Source organism: Embiotoca jacksoni, unplaced genomic scaffold (genome assembly GCF_022577435.1).
Source record: "Embiotoca jacksoni isolate LCO1_2020_lvr unplaced genomic scaffold, fEmbJac1.0.p SCAF_20, whole genome shotgun sequence".
NCBI classification, from domain to species: Eukaryota; Metazoa; Chordata; class Actinopteri; family Embiotocidae; genus Embiotoca; species Embiotoca jacksoni.
In genome coordinates this window covers 3,575,619-3,591,880 of record NW_027185341.1, presented here as the reverse complement: position 1 = coordinate 3,591,880, position 16,262 = coordinate 3,575,619, and the positions used below count along the sequence as shown (strand labels likewise).

General features: G+C 42.5%; 2 protein-coding genes across 3 annotated transcripts; both read left to right on the top strand.

Moving 5' to 3' along the window:
* The first annotated feature begins 26 nt into the window (after positions 1 to 26).
* On the top strand, positions 27 to 6,812 carry kif22 (kinesin family member 22). 2 transcript variants are annotated; one of them, XM_069155622.1, is made up of 13 exons: positions 27 to 489; positions 829 to 1,023; positions 1,137 to 1,264; positions 1,434 to 1,585; positions 1,894 to 2,103; positions 2,579 to 2,975; positions 3,414 to 3,534; positions 3,970 to 4,081; positions 4,377 to 4,557; positions 5,465 to 5,553; positions 5,834 to 6,034; positions 6,167 to 6,226; positions 6,591 to 6,812. In XM_069155622.1, the coding sequence occupies exons 2-13, from the start codon at positions 836 to 838 to the stop codon at positions 6,618 to 6,620; spliced, it is 1,869 nt and encodes a 622-aa protein (XP_069011723.1). In that variant the 5' UTR covers positions 27 to 489; positions 829 to 835; the 3' UTR covers positions 6,621 to 6,812. The 2 variants fall into 2 exon arrangements, with proteins under 2 accessions (XP_069011723.1, XP_069011722.1); XM_069155621.1 differs by having other exon boundaries at positions 5,462 to 5,553.
* Positions 6,813 to 6,897: 85 nt separating this feature from the next.
* Positions 6,898 to 11,546, top strand: prrt2 (proline-rich transmembrane protein 2). Its single transcript, XM_069155651.1, has 5 exons — positions 6,898 to 7,523; positions 9,292 to 9,591; positions 9,788 to 10,083; positions 10,182 to 10,311; positions 11,310 to 11,546. Exons 2-5 carry the CDS (start codon positions 9,354 to 9,356, stop codon positions 11,324 to 11,326), a joined length of 681 nt encoding a protein of 226 aa, XP_069011752.1. The 5' UTR covers positions 6,898 to 7,523; positions 9,292 to 9,353; the 3' UTR covers positions 11,327 to 11,546.
* The last annotated feature ends 4,716 nt before the right edge of the window (positions 11,547 to 16,262 follow it).

The window sequence follows — 16,262 nt, the reverse complement described above, 5'->3', positions numbered from 1 at the left end:
AGCGCTAACGACCATCGGTTACGTTGATTGGAGTGGAGATCTACGCTCGGCATGACTTCCGGCGCGTCGCGCAGTCGCACACGAGGCTCAGGGCAGACGAGGCAAAAACGTTCAAAAACGACTTTTTTATTTTTTTTTTTTATTTTTTTATTCACTTTTTAGGTTAATAACTGGTTTTAAAGTGTGCAAATATGCGTTGTTGTTTTTTTTTTAAATAGCATAATTATGAGCACTATATGTGGTACATTGTTAAATCTCATAAATATGGGCGAAATAGGTCAAATAGGCGCCAGCTGGCTGAGTGAGCTCTGATTGGTTAGTGGCCATTTCCGGTTGCAGCGCTCCTCGTTTGAAAACTGTTCGGTTACATGCTGAGGTGGCGATAAGCGCTATTACGGAAAAACAAAAAAAAGTTGGCCGCAATGTTCATAGAAAAGGAAATCGGTGAATAACGAAGGTTTTTCTTCCAGAAGATCGTAAATATAATCGGTAAGCATTGACGAAAGACTTGATAAAGTAGTTGTTAACCTTCGCTCAGCTAATAACGTTATTTTTTTTTAGAAAGAAAGAAAGAAACCGTGGCCTGACTTAACGTCAGCATGTTGTTAGCCATTTGAAGCTATCGTCAATAAAGACAAATAAAAATATGAGTCAGTGCTTTTTTTTTTTTTTTTTTTTTTTTTTTTTTTTTTTTTTTTTAAGGGGGGCAAGCGACATTTTATATAAATTGACACGAGTGCACAATTAATGCGCCTTTTCGTGCAGGAAAGCACCAGCGCAACATCTGCTCGTCCGTAACGTTATCCGGGCCTTTTGTGTTTTCGCCAGCTCAAACATGGCCCAGCGTGTGGCACCGTCGGATGGGGGAAACAAGAAGACGTCCAGGATTCGGGTAGCGGTTCGTCTGCGACCTTACATCGGCAAACAGGATGAGAAAAGTGAGGGACCGTGCGTAAGAGGCCTGGACTCCCAGAACCTGGAAATTATCAACTGGAGGAACGCAACAGAAACAGTCAAATACCAGTCAGTGTCCTCACCGTCATCTCTCTCTATCAAGTCTATTAATACAATGTCTAATCATCGCCCAGTTATACGTGTTGAGAATGCTGTGGTTGTTGTTGTTGTTGTTGTTTCAGCTTCGACGTTTTTCACGATGAGCAAACGACGCAACGCGAGGTTTTCCTCTCTTCCGTGAAGCCCGTCCTACCGCACGTACTGAACGGACAAAATGCCAGCGTGTTTGCTTACGGCCCAACAGGAGCTGGTAGGTTCAAGCATCAGTCCGATCGTTTTCATCAACGTTTCGAGTGATTTTTTTTTTTTTTTATATATATATAACCGTATGTAACTTTTTAAGAGACAGTCGAAACCTGCTTTGTGTACACGGTTCTGTTGCTCAAAGGCATTTTTCTCTTCCATCTCCTTTTCCACAGGGAAGACCCACACCATGCTGGGCAGTTCAGAGCAGCCAGGGGTGATCCCCCGAGCTGTTCGGGAGGTTGTTAATCTGGTCAAGGCTAAGGATGGGGGTGAAGGATGGGACTACAGCATTGGCATGTCGTATTTGGAAATTTACAATGAGAAGGTATGAATGCTTTGATGACGCACAGATTTGTCACGCGTTCGGTCAATGGATAAGGAAGTAAAATAGTGTCGGGGAAAGAAGGTGGTTGGAAGTCGTTTGAAATCTTAACTTGAGCCCACTTCAAATACAACGCATGGTAGTAAAGCCATATTCCTCTAAACCTTTAACCTTTACAGCTGTTTTTTGTTTTTTTTCTTCTTCCTTTCTGTGTACATCTGTTGTTGTTGTTTTTTTTAAACAGCTTTTTAATTATGTTTACACACCCACATTGTGTAATCCATCACAACGTCCCTCTTTTGTTCTCTCAGGTGTTAGATCTTCTCTCGCCAAGCTCCCAAGATTTGCCAATCAGAGAGGACAAGGACAAAAACATCCTCATCCCCGGCCTCACCCACACAACCATCTCCTCCGTCTCCGATTTTGAGAAACACTTTATCCCCGCGACCCTCAATCGTACAACAGCTTCTACCAAACTCAACCAGCACTCCAGCCGCAGCCACGCTATTCTGCTCCTCAAGGTTTGACATATAATTGGATCAATGCTGAAAATGGACCGTTTGCTCATTTGTGATTCTCTTTTTTGAGAGTTGTTCTGTTTCGTTCATCGACCTGCTCGCTGCGTCGGTGTCACGCGGCCACTCGAACAGCATCTTAAACAGGTCGTGGTCTCTGCAGTGGGCCAGGATTTGGTAGCTGGTGCTAAAATCCAATTCTCTCTTGTAACAATCCTGCTAGCAACCTTTGGGCTTTCTGGAACTACTACGGGAGAGATACAAACTGGTTTCCTGCTGTCCTTTTTCTGCTTTTGTCATCTGCGTTCTCACTCCTTGTGACATGGCGCTTCATGTGCAGCGTTTCTTATTTTGTCACAAAATGCGAGTCGGTTTTTCTGTGTCCCTTTATTTCACCTAAACTGCATTTCTCTCTGTACCTCCTTGTTTTGGTGTCGGTTTCATTGCTCCCTCTCAAATCTTAATCTTTTCGATGGTCCAGGTCGTACGAACCCAACGTGCCCCGCCCCACCGACAACAGACAGGCAAACTCTACTTGGTGGACTTGGCCGGCTCGGAGGACAACCGCCGCACCGGCAACCAGGGCATCCGTCTGAAGGAGAGCGGTGCCATCAACCTGTCCCTCTTCACGCTCAGCAAAGTCGTAGACTCTCTGAACTCCGGCGCAGCCATCCGCGTGCCGTACAGAGACAGTAAACTCACACGGCTGCTGCAGGACTCTCTGGGTGGTTCGGCACACTCGGTCATGATCACCAATATCGCACCGGAGTACAAATATTATTTTGACACTTTTACTGCACTCAACTTTGCGGCCAAATCCAAGCTCATTGTGAACAAGCCTTTCACCTGTGAAACTGTGGCTGTGCCTGTGCTGCCAGGTGAGTTAAGTCGATTTAAAACACACAAAAAAACGCATAACATTTAACGTACTGGAAGTATAAATGAAATTGATCAGGCAAAGATGAGGAACCTCTGACAGAATTTGATCCAAAGGCCAATAGGGGTCACCAATGTCACATCATAGAGGATGATGACTAAGAATAAACAATTTTCTGTGCAAGTTGGGTGTCATGTTTAGATTTTTGCACTTGTTTTGATGCTTGTTCTTTCATACAGCAGTGTCTTGAAGACAACACTCCTGGTTAAATTTTTCTGGTTCTTCCTTTTGGCTTTAATTCAGGCACTGCGGTGCAGCTTTGACTGATGCTGTGCCATCTTCATCCGAGTTGCTTTACACTCTTGAGAAGCCCACAGACACTGTTGGTACAGCGCACGGAATACTAAACTGTTCATTTTCCCTCTGCCTTCATGTCCAGTGAAGCGTTCCCGGGTGGATCACGGGGCCGGGGGTTCTGGCGCGGAGCCACAGAAGAAGAAGCAGAAAGACGAGAAGAAACCCGGACAGCAGGACGCCACCGATTCTGCACGTTCCCACAGGTTCAAGACCACACCGATACAGACTTATTGATTATTTGTCTGGCTAATCAGCCTTTTGAACTGTGATGTCTGACCGGGAAGAAAAATGCCTTCTCGTCAGGCCAATTCAATTTCTTATGCTGTGTCCCATCCAGACAACAGCAACTTAAACAAGCTGTAGCCTCAAAGCAGAAGAGTGGTGGTGGTGGGGGGGGGGGGCAAGGCTTTACAGCTTGTGCTGAAAGCACGTTTCTGCAGCGCTCCCATTGGCTACAGCTGCTGTGCCCACTGGGAGAGAAATAGGCGCTGCTTCCTTGCCATCTGTTGTCAGGTGTTTTCTGACTGGGTTAGGATGCTTCTGAATGCGACCTTTTGATCCGAGTGTTTCAAAACTCCTCATCATCCTCTTGTGTTGTGCCTACCTTTCTTATTCTTGATTTGTTTTGTCTCTCTCAGCCCGTCGGTGATGGACAGAATATCGGCTTTGGAGAAGCAGCTGATGAGCTGCCGCGATGACGATAACCTCAACATGCTGAGATGCATGACCCAGTCTCTTAAAGATATCCAGGTGAAAATGGCACACGTGCATCGAAACCTGAAGTTGTCCATCGGGTTGTTAAAAGACACATGCCCCTGTATATAATATAGGTTTTGATCTTCTTTTCTTTTTTTTTAGCTGCACCTGCTCCAATCATTGTTTCCCCATGTATGCTGTAATCTTAGTCTGCATGTTATTTTGAAGATGCTGATTGTCAGGGCCTCATTCTGATTGATTAGCTGGTCCTCCTTGATAGTAGACAGCCAACCATAACATAACTCCTTTTATTTTCTTCTTCTTTTTTTTTTTTTTTTGCCCCTCGCAGGAGATCAAAGAGAAGCAGAAGGAGCTTGAGAGCAAGGCCACACTCTTCAGTCAGATGGCTGGAGAAACATCAACTCTAAAAGAAGAGTCTGCCTTCAAGAACAACACGGCTCCCCTGCTGAGAAAACAGTCAAATGCTGCAAAATCCAAAAAACAGCAGGCTGTGGTCCAACCTCTCCAAGGTCAGTTAGAAATAATAGATGAGTTGATAGAGGGCACTGTAACTAAACAGATTTCCATAGAGTCTTCTCACCTTATCAAGAAATGAGTACAGTGTTAGAATTGAAAATAACAACTGTGGATGTGTCGGATATGACTGTCCTTAATCCTCTGAACCGAACAACTCTCCAATGGCTTTGAAAGAAATATTTTCTTTAAAAAGTTCTACAAAATTACACAATTTATCAGCCAGACACTGTAAGAAATAGGAATTGTCAGGTTTTCAAATTGCCAACAGTCCTTCAACTAGTTGTGCTTCTAGTTGGGATTCTTTTTAAACGATTTATGACATTAAACTGTGAGACGGCACAAAAGACGTTCTGGGTTGTCCCTCCTTCTAGCCATGATTGTGCCGTTTCCATCGAGGTGCTGGTGCAGTGGAAAATGATCCCACAGTGAGTGAAAATCAGACGGGAGGGGAAAAAAAAACAGGCAGGAACTGCTTTAGATTCAGAGGGTCCAACTACCCTTGAATGAGGAAGTGATAAAAGACCAAATGACCTTGACAAAACCTCTCCCATCTTCTGTTGTTCATGGTTCGCTGAAGCGTGGTGACTCGCTGAATCTGTCATGTTGAATCACTCGAGCTATTGATGAGCTGCAACGTGATACAACGGCTCAATCTAGAATATCGGTGCCAGAAAATGTATTAAATGACGATGAGGAGGAATTATTTTTGCACCCCTCAGCAACATGGAGAGGGAGGCAGCCGTCTCATACAGTGTCTTCACCACAAACAGAATATAAGAATGGGATTTATTATTATTATTATTTTTTTAATGGGAGAATATTGACCTCATGAACAGATTGTGCTCTAATGCGTTGCATTAAATGAACTTTTTAACACTATCAGTGTCTTCCCATCAGTAGCCCAGGTCCAGCCTCTTCAGCAGCTTGCAGTCGTCAAGAAACAGTCCGTCTGCGTCAAGAAAAAGACGGCGCTTTCCGAGCTGGTTGAGGTCAGCATCCGAGCCTCGACTGTGCCGTGCTTAGCTTGACACATCTGCAGAGTTGCAAGCATCAGATACAAGCTGACGTTGTGCATTAGCTTCAATTTGTTTTCTTTTCTTTTCTTTTTTTTACTCTATAGATTCTGCAGAAGTTGAACTGTATTTAAATTGACCTCCTCCCCAGACAAACATAGATTAATAAATGTGGGTAGTTTATAAAAAAATAGGTGTTTTTTTTTCCAACTACTTTACACTGTTTTTTGTTTTTGTTTGTTTGTTTTTCTTTCAGCTTCCTGAAGGTAAAGAGAACATGATGGAAAATATCTCTGTGTTCCAACTTGAGTCCTCGGTGCTGGAGCAGTCCAGGCAGAAAATCCTGGAGATACTGAATACAGGCAACCACAAAGAGCTGAAAGGTCTCCAGCAGATCGGTGACAAGAAGGCAAAGCTCATCCTGGGCTGGAGGGAGATCCATGGTCAGTTCACGAAGGTTAGTAGAAAGAAAACTATTCGACTTTAGATCTCGTTTTATCATGCAAGTCACCTCGCAGCATTACTCGGTCTTCAGATTTCCCCTCCCCACATATTTCTGGTGACTTAACGTATGGATCTTATTTCACAGTTGGAAGATCTGATAACAGTCGAGGGTATGACGGAGAAGAGATTTTCCTCCTTCTTGAAGGTGAGTCGGGAGAGTGTGTATTTTTGTCAGCGGTTAACTGAAGTATTTGGGTGCACACATTTTCTTCACAGATGAATTGGAATATCTTTACCCCTCATCCAGCATGATTGATTCATGATAAATAATAAAAAAAAAAAAATGAGTGACATTACCATCAGCCTCAGTTGCACTGAGCTTAAGTAGCCATTGTTGACATGGTGAACATTGAAAAAATAAACTGCTAAACTTAAGCATGCGCCTCGGTATAACTTCATAATGCTGTCATACTGAGGCACTAATGCATTCTCTATGATGGGCAGCATTAAACTATGCTGGTTTTAATAATGCTCTTGGTTTCACTCATTACTTTTTGTTTTCTTTGCAGACAAACATCGTGAGTGCCATGGGAAAATGATTTCTGTTTTTGTCTTTTTATTTTTAAAATTCGAATTCACCTCTAATGTACATACTTTTTTTTTTTTTTTTTTTTTTTTTTTCCCTAAGCCTTTGTCTCTTTTATTTTGATGCTTGGTTTTATGATGTTTTTGTAGTTACTGCGGTGTTCCGGCTGGTGGCGCACTGTTTTTAATAAACGTCTCGTATTGAAGGTGGTGTGGAGTGGTTTATTTCATGATGGGGAATCACTCTTAATGGTCACCTTCACATGCTGATCCAAGGTTGTCCGCGGGCGGGTCACCGAATCAAGGTGTGCGGCAGTGGTTCGCACCAGCTTCTGGTTTTGAAAAGCCAACTGGGCTCATTTGTGAGCCGGTGTTCCTCCCTGCGGGGCAGAAGCACGAGGACGATGTTTACCGCGCTGTCTGGATGCTGCATCAGTGGATGAATATTGAATGTTGTGAGATGTTTCTGGGTGAGGAGAGGAGGAATGCTATAATCCCCTCCCTCCTCTCTCTCTCTCTCTCGCACTGTCTCCCTCCTCCTCCTCTTCTCACAGCACGTAGTCTGCTTGATTTCACTTTTCATTTCACACACACACACACCCCTCCTCCCTGATCCACCCTGCCGTACAGGAGACTCCCATCCATCCATCCGTCCGTCCGTCCGTCCGTCCCAGCACACCAGCCCCGCCGCCTCCTCAGACCCCTGAACGATACGCTCGGACCGGAGACTCTTTTTAAACAGGACGCGTTTGGAAACGCACGGGGTTGTAGAGGAAATGTTTGTTCGTGTCTGATATATATATATATATATATATATATATATATATATATATTTTCCTCCCCTCCACCTGAGAATAACGATGCTAAAGCCAGGGACGATCCGGCTGTGATGTGAAGCAAGCGCTGGAAGAAAAAAGGTCAGTTTGACTTCTTACATCCTGTTTTCCTGTGTAACGCTGAGAAATCCACAATTTTCCATTAATGTATTTGTACCAGGGTTCATGTTTGCTTTCAACAAATCCAATGCGAGCTGCATGTTTTTTTTTCTTCTTCTTCTGCTATCGATGCAGTTTAGCTGCCCACATCCACTGATTTCCAATCACCATCATCAGCAGGCTAATTGACGAGCAGCCTCAGTGCTGGCATCGTCTATCCTTTTTTTTTTTTTTTCCTTTTGTTTCTTTCTTTTCACAGCCCTGTCTTTTGTTGTTGTTGTTGTGCTTTTGTTATGCGCCCAACCACCGGCCAGCATATGCCAGGTAAGCGCCTGTGTACACACGATGGAATAAAGCTATGTACACACCTGCACGGAGACCATGGCTGCTCCTCTCGTTTCAAAGCGACCTGCCTCCATCTGCCATGCCTTTGTACTCCCCGTGTCATTGTGACCTGCTTTCTTTCTTACACCCGAGAAAGCCAGCCTACTTATTCTAATGGGGAATTCGAGCCCATTTGCGGCATCTGCAGTAGATTAGAAGTGCATTTCTGTTTATAATTCATCAGTGAATATTAGAATATTTGCCATCTGATGTCAAACTGGATTATAAAGAGGTTTATGGAGTGATCGAGTCAACAAGCAAACTCTTAATCCGCTGAAAGAATGTATTTAGGGACTGTATGACAATTATTTCTAGGGGGAAAAAAATATATATATAATTAGTATTCATGTTTTATTTACCGGGCACTTAAGAAATGTATCGCCAGTCGTACAGCACTGGGAAGCGGTGGTACTCTCCAAGACCTGTAAACGGACTTCTGTAACGTATGAACAATCGTAGTGGATTTACTGCCATTGTTATAGAAAACATAAAAACAAATACTCAAGCCAGTCTTTATTTTTTGAATCAGGAGCTGTGATTAACACTTTGTACATCACGTGTCCTTTAGTGTAGCTCTGGTGTTACGACGCAGAATAAAGTCAAAATGTAGGCTGGTGAAAAATATATCGCAATAGATATTAAAGATTAAGCACAAATAATAAAGATACATTTCTGTTGTTTCTCAAAACTGACATTGATTTAATTCGCTCCTTGCCTATTTTATTGATGAAAAATATACCTTCGATCCCAGAGACGTGATTGTTGTCTTCAAATGGCAAAGCCCACATTTCTGACTTGTGGTAGACAAAATCTTTTTTCATTAAATTAGTTGATTTATTATAAGGACTGCAGCTAACAATTATTTTCTTTATCATAATCTATGGATTAGGAATATTATCGAGTCTTTCTCAAATCTGAGGGTTCAGCATAAAATGTCTTGTTTTTTTTCCAACCAAAAATCCACAACCAAAACATGTTCAGTTTATTTTCATGGAGGACTAAAAAAAAAAAATAATAATAATAATAATTCACGTTTAACAAGCTGGAATCTGAGAATTCAAGCTTTTTCTTTCCCCTAAAAATGACTCAAAATGATTAATAAATTATAAAAATGGTTGACAATTTATTTACCACGTAATCGACTAAATGTTGCAGCTATACTTTTAATGTTTTTTTTTGTTAAGAATAAAACTAAATCTGGATTGAGATGAAGAGCCCCAGATCACCCAACAAGTTTAGAGTAAAAATGAGAAACTCTTTCCCGATTTTTTTACCTCCTTCCCCCTCCAGTAATGTTCTCACAGTCCCTCCGCCGATGAGAGCAGCATCTGTTTATAAATGGTTAAAACCACTCTCTGGCCCCCAGGTGTAACTGCAGGCAAGCACGCACGGGACTGGACCGCAGGCGGGCTTCATCTTGCCGTCAGCATGGCTGTGAACATGATGCCGTCTCCCGCCATTTGGCCAGGGGAGGAACAACCGTCGCTGCTGGACCAGGAAGCCTCTCTAGCGAGCCAAGCCCCCGTCTCTTTGCCATGCCCGCCAGTCAGAGGTGAAGAATTCATCCACGGCAGCAGCAGCAGCAGCAGCCCAGACATCGCAAGACCTCCCCGCAGCAAATCCAAAGGAGAGCTCGTCATAGTCATCAACGAGAAACTGAAGAACAGTAAGTGACTGAGTTTGACCTCGTACGCAGGCTGCGGGTGGGTGGGGGCTCGGTCACGCAGCTGCTTAGTCAGCTCGCTGCGGGAAAGTCAAATTCCAGCACGTGGACAAGCTCTTGGGAGAGTACACGCACATTTCCCTCCTCATCCTCTACCGTTTCAAACTTTTTGCCCGTGCTTTTCATCCTTTATGTGTAGGTAACGGGATCCACTCGGTGTCTGCAGAGAGCGCCTCTCCAGTCATCTCCTCTCCTCCAAGAAGACAGCACTCCATCTCTTACCCACATCACGGCAAAACCAGGAAGGGGAGCAGGGCGAGCTCCATCGGTTACACCGCCTTCTCACCCAGACCGTCGCTTTCTCGCCACTCCAGCATCGCCACTAACCCACCCTTGGACCGGACCAAAGTCAAAGACTACCTCCTCCTGTCCGTGCTGGCCTGCTTCTGTCCCGTCTGGCCCATCAACATCGTTGGATTCGTCTACTCCATCATGGTAAGGGCAGGACTTTTTTTTTCAAGGTTTCATTTCTCGTGTTAAATATGCGTGTGGAACAAGCCAACGCTAACAGATGGTTCAATCTTCTGCTTCAGTCCAAGAACAGTCTCGAGCAGGGAAACCTGGATGGCGCCGTGCGTCTGGGACGGGTGGCCAAGATGCTCTCAGTGGTGTCGCTAGTAGGAGGGACGGTCATTATCATCGCCTGCATTGTCAACCTGGCCAGTGAGTGTCCCAAATCTGACCTTTAACCTCACCTATTTATTTTATTTTATTTTTTTTACCTTCTGTGTAGCTGCACACAGCTGATTCTTCCCTCTGAACTCTTTGCTTTTCCTTTGTGAATATTGAACTATGGATTTTTAGCAGTAGCCCTGGCTCAAAACTTGCCATTGTCCCTGCTAATTCCATCATTATATAATATTTAGCTCTGATAGCCCAATCTGACCGTTATCACTAATATTATGACCATCCATGTTCACACAGTGTTGCACCAGTCACAATTCCTGCACACACTGCGGCACTTTAGCCCTCAGAAACTATGCTGGCGCTGCACAAAGATCAGAACATATTAAGTGCTTTTTCATCACACTCAAATCTACATTTTCTGACGTGTTCCTCCATATTTGCTCGGGTGGCCTCCAGCTGTAACTGACTGAATGCCTCGGTCTGTGCGTGTCTGTAGAGTGACGCGGGAAGTCCGCTGTCTGTTTTGCCCCGTTTGCTTGTACTAAATGTTAAGTTTTGCTGTTCCTGTACCGCATTTATATGATGTTTGTCAGTGTGTGAGCTGTTCACGGGCTCACAAGTTCAATAAAAGTGCATTTATTGTACCTCGCAAATAAAGGGATTCTGATAACAGATCAGGGATGATTTCAGTGACGAGTATTCGTCTTGTTCAAATACACACATGAAGGGTCAGTCAGCTAAATGATTCTTTGCCTTTGCAGCTCAAGCAGATACTTATCTGTACTTACTTTGTGAATGCACACAGTTGCAGCCTGTTGGGTCTCATTAAGCCAGGAGATGTCCTAATTTGCTCAACGACTGAAAGAGCAATTGCAGAGATAAGTTGAGCTTAAGAGCTCTGGGACTCAGCAAACTGTGTTTCTCTCATTACATAACTGTCCTCTGTGGTCTGTGAAAGTTTATACAGCCATATTAAGTTGCATGATATATAGCTCTAACTAATATGCTTCCTTTTCTTTTTTCTTTTTTTTCAGTAAATGTGAAAACCTGAGTTTCATCCCAGGATGAAACTGGATAAGGCAACTGACCATCTGGCCCCGCACCTGCACCACCATCTTTACCGCCTAGTCATTACCTGGATGCGTGACAAAAATGCACCCGATACACAGTGCTTACTTATATTTGTTTAATCTATATAAATCCCTTTTGCTAATGGAAGAAAATAAAATATGCAAATGCTGCTGCTCTGAGTCTGGGGAGGGAGGAGGGAGAGGAGGAGGCGGAGGGGGAGGGGGAGGGGAGCATTGTCCGTCTGGTGTTAGATGGAGAAGACAGACAGACTAATCAGTCCCTTCGTATTCTGGCCAACACATTCGGAACGATTCTTAAGAAAGACACTTTGAGAGCCCGATCACTACCCGCAGAACTGGTGGACTAGAAAACAGTGGAGACCACAGAGTTACAGGTTACAGGAAACATGAAACGGAACGGATTGACTCCCAGCTTCAGCGCCACATGGCGAGTCCCAGCAAAATGTCCGCCAAGCCCATCCTTCACTGCACCGACAACAGGACGCATCAGAGTTTCAGCTCGCCGTTAAATCCCCTCAGAAACACGGAGGAGAGGCTCTGGGATCTGCGTTGCGTTGAAATCACACGGCAGAAATTCCCCCCTTTCCCTCACAGAGAAAGACCCGCTCCACATCACAGTGTGTCCTCTTGTCTCAGACTGTCCTCTGTGACTCTTCTGACTCCACGACGCCCTACATCTTGTGTTTTGAGAGGGAGTGTATACGGGTGGCAAAAGAGGATGAAAGAGAGGCTTACCAAGGACTAGCTATGGGTGCTAAAATGGAAAGGATTATGGAAAGTCTTGCACAGAAGGCACAGTCATCACTGCGAGGAAAAAATATGTGCCAAATAGAAGAATTCAGAGGGGAAAGTTTCCTGCTTTGTAAAGACCCAACTCTGATCACACAATTGCTACAGAGAGAAACATCAAACGTCTTTTTACTCTCCTGCAGCTTTACTGTATGTCCGCTCAAAACCACTGACCACTGTGAGCCGGGAAAGGGTACATGTTGACAAAAAAAAAAAAGAAAAAAAAAGCCCACTGTAGCAACACACTCATTGTACAGTGAAGCTAGTGATGGTGCATCATCTCTAATCTATCTATCTTTTGATAATGTTTGTAAAAGATCATTTTGAAACAGCAGAAGATTTCGTAATGTGATGCTCTTGAAGTGCTGTGCCGCAGTTGACAGGTGGTGGTAGTGTTGTATGGGCATCGCCATTTGGTTAACAAATTAAATAGCTTGTGATGTGCAGAGAAACATGTGGCTGCCGCCTCAGTCTGCACCCACAGGAAGCTTGTGGCGTTATCGTCCTTAGAAAAACCCTTAATACTGTTCACCCGTTCTGTTGTTACTTTGCAAAACACTGCTTTGAACCTCGTTTTCTGGGTGAGAGATTTAAGTAGCTGCGCAGAACTACTTTCAAAACCTGGTTTGTTATTATTATTGTCCTGATATCTCCTGTGTATCCTCGACTAACCTCTAATCTTTATCTACCTGTGATTCCTCACTGTGATCCGAAACAACCGTGTTTCATCGAGAACGGATAAAACTCTCCGCCTCTGCTCTGTTCCTGGATTTTAAATTATGTACAAAAATGCCACAACCTCAGAGTCTCGAGTTTTTACCTTCAGACAATTTTCTGGAAAGATTAATATGGCTTATTTCCCCCCCCCCCCCCCTCTTTGTTATAACATAATAATGTCAATTTAATAGTAATCAACAGTTGATGTATTCTGCAGATATAAACCTCAATATTGTGATAATTCTCTAGTTGATATGAGTTAGCGTTAAGTAGTCATGATCAAATGTAGGCACAGAAACTGTCGGCGAGCCTCCTGACAGTCATCGTATTCCCACTGGGCTTCTATAATCTTTGTGGTTATTGGCATGCTGTGGATTTTTATTAATGTATGACGATAGAAGTTGAAAATTACAACGATAAGCTGGCACTTGGAATATTATACTTCTGCAGCACATTCATAATAAAGACACGATGCATGTAACCTGTTTTCAGTGTGGTTTTGGCGAGATAAAGAGCAGCAGGAGCGCAGATTAAAGAGATGGTGTGTTTGTCTGAGAGAATGAGTGTCAAAAGTGAGAGAAACCCGCAGAGTTTAGCCATTGAGAAGAGATTGTGTTTTGTTATTTTGTAGACGAGAGTACAAAAAAAAAAAAAAACTGTGATAATGTGTAAGCTGCAGGAATGGCGAGCGCCTGCTGTTGTCAGGCAGCGAAGCAAAGACAGCAGGAAGAGAAAAATCCTGGAGAGAAGGCTCCGAGCCAAAGAAATGCACTGTGTGATCGGCTGTAATGAGAACTTGAGCCTCAGACGACTTCAACAAAATCAAAGCAAAATATCCCTCATTATTTCTCTGAAGTCTTTTTGAACCTTAAAGAAGCCATTAGTGCCCGCGTTCCTCTTTTAAATCTAATGTATATTGAAATAACAAGAAAAATAAATGTTTTTTAGTCAGTGCAAACATTTCTGTGTTTACTGCTCTGACGTGAACATTTTCATACCGTTTATTTTAACTGGAGTAGATTAAATGATTAGTCAATACAAATAATGAATGGGAAGCTGTTTAATAACTGAGGAATTACGAATGAGACTTAACCTGCTATCAGCTCTGTGAGCCTGTGCTTATAGGAACAGCAGGGCCTCGAGCTACTGTGTGCAGTAGATTCTGGTGGGCATGTCATTAGTTTGCAGGTCACGCACTAAAATGTTGTACAAACTGAAATTTGGCCTGATGATGGCGCTACATGAAAAAAATGAGGGATAACTTATAAGAAATTCCTCCTGAGGGAGACACATTAATGTTAGAAATACAATTCATAGGAATCTATTTTTGTTTCGTTTTTACATTTCACACGAGTTTCACGTGTTTTCCACATGAAACACGTGATCACATGTATGACACGTTTACCACATGTTGTAAAACATAACAATGTGTGGAAAATATGTGGGAAAGGTTTTACATAGGACTCTACATGTGCTTCACATATTACACCATGAAAATGTTCTAAAACCACATTTCCCATGGGCAAAATACACGTTTCACATGTACACAATCACGTGTCATGTGGTCAGATGTGATCACACCAGTTTTTGCATGTGAAATACATGTAGTTTTTCATAAAGGGCATCAAGCTGCAAAGATATTTCAGTCTGGACAAAAAGTAGTTGAAAAATTGGCTAAAAATGCCAAATATTTTCTGGTTTTTGCATCTTAAATGTGTCAATTTGCTGATTTTCCTTGATTATACATCACTGTATCATTGGGTTTTAAACTGGCATTACCTTTGGCTCCTGCAAATTTTGATGGCCACTTCTTTTTTCTGATGTTTTATAGACCAATTAATTAGATGAAAACAATCATCAGATAGTTATAATTTTAACATCCTAGCGATCATAAGTGCAACATTACTTACTTAAATATGACATATGTTGCAAGGAAATCATCAATAATTTAATGGCCTTGAAAACAGTTCATTGAAGTGAGCGCTGTAATGACTATAAAAAAAAATACACCATATATAAACAGTAAACATGGCTAAATTCACTTTAGGAATTATGTCAGGTGCCACTTCTACAAAAAATCCTGAGCTCACACAGAGGAAAAAAAAATCAACCACATTAACAAAAATTTCTGACAACATCTGACTCCGGCAAATTCATCTTCGCCAGTGTCAACGTCTTGACAGCTAAAGGTATTTTTCTTTGTACTCAGCTAATTTACCAGTCGGTATACAGTACAGGCGCAGAAAAGGGGATCAGTGTACCAGGCAGTTACATCCAGATGCAGTAAGTGGGTCAGGGATTATCCAGCTGGGTCACATAAACAGAAAGGCAGTGAGTCAGCTTGGCAGCGTTTGGATGCATCATGATCATCCCGTCAGTCTGCATATAGGAAATAACCGCTTAATGAGCAATACTGACCTGTGGTGACACTGCTCTGTTACTGCCTGCTTAATATGCAGAGAACCAGGCTGGAGAAATAATCGTCACGAGGCTGAATTAATGCTTAGATGGACTGCTGTGGATTTATTTGTTTTTGAAATGAGTGTTAAGTGCAAAATATTCCTTCATTTTCAAATTCAGAGACACATAAAACCTTCAGTTCGCATTAGAGGGTTACACCATAATCTTCAGGTAAAAATCCAGCTACTGCCAACACAACACATCATCCACTCCAGTTTCTATTAGTGCTTATTATTTTTACTGACAGCAAGATGTATCTGAATGAGGAGACATTTCACTGTTTGTTGTTATAACCTTTTAGATGCCAGTGATAAATAATTGACCCTTTTCAAAGTGTTAAACTGGCAGTTTTCTGTTAAAGCCAATTTGTTTGTATACATCTTTTTTTCTGTTGTGACAGACGAACCTAAATAAGGTCAGTTGAGTGCTGACCTGTTGTTCATCCTTTTCCACTGCAGACATTTTGATGTGTCACTAAAAACATTGACAATGACTGTACTGTACTGAAGTGACCCAGTGAGCTGTAACAGCCTGCCAAAGACCCTGAAACTGACCTAGTTAAATAGAATTCAGTAATTTTATGATTTACACTCAAATATATAAACTTTAAATTCGTTATTTTCCTTGCAGACACGAATAGTGCAACACATTAACAGTGAATAATTTGCCATAAAGTGTCACATGTGCGATACCTTCAAAAACGAGAGACAAATGAATCATTAATTATATATTTTCACCAATTATATATGTACATTAGCAGTCTTATTCTAGCTCTGCCCAGAATGACAGCATAGAGTAAAAACCTTAAAGTAGCACAGAAAATGATAATAGAAAGTTACAACATTTACAACCTGGGAGGCATAAGAGAGCTTAACAAATACTATCTTCATCAAACATGTTTTCGATGTGGCTTGAAGGCAGGGCTTAAAG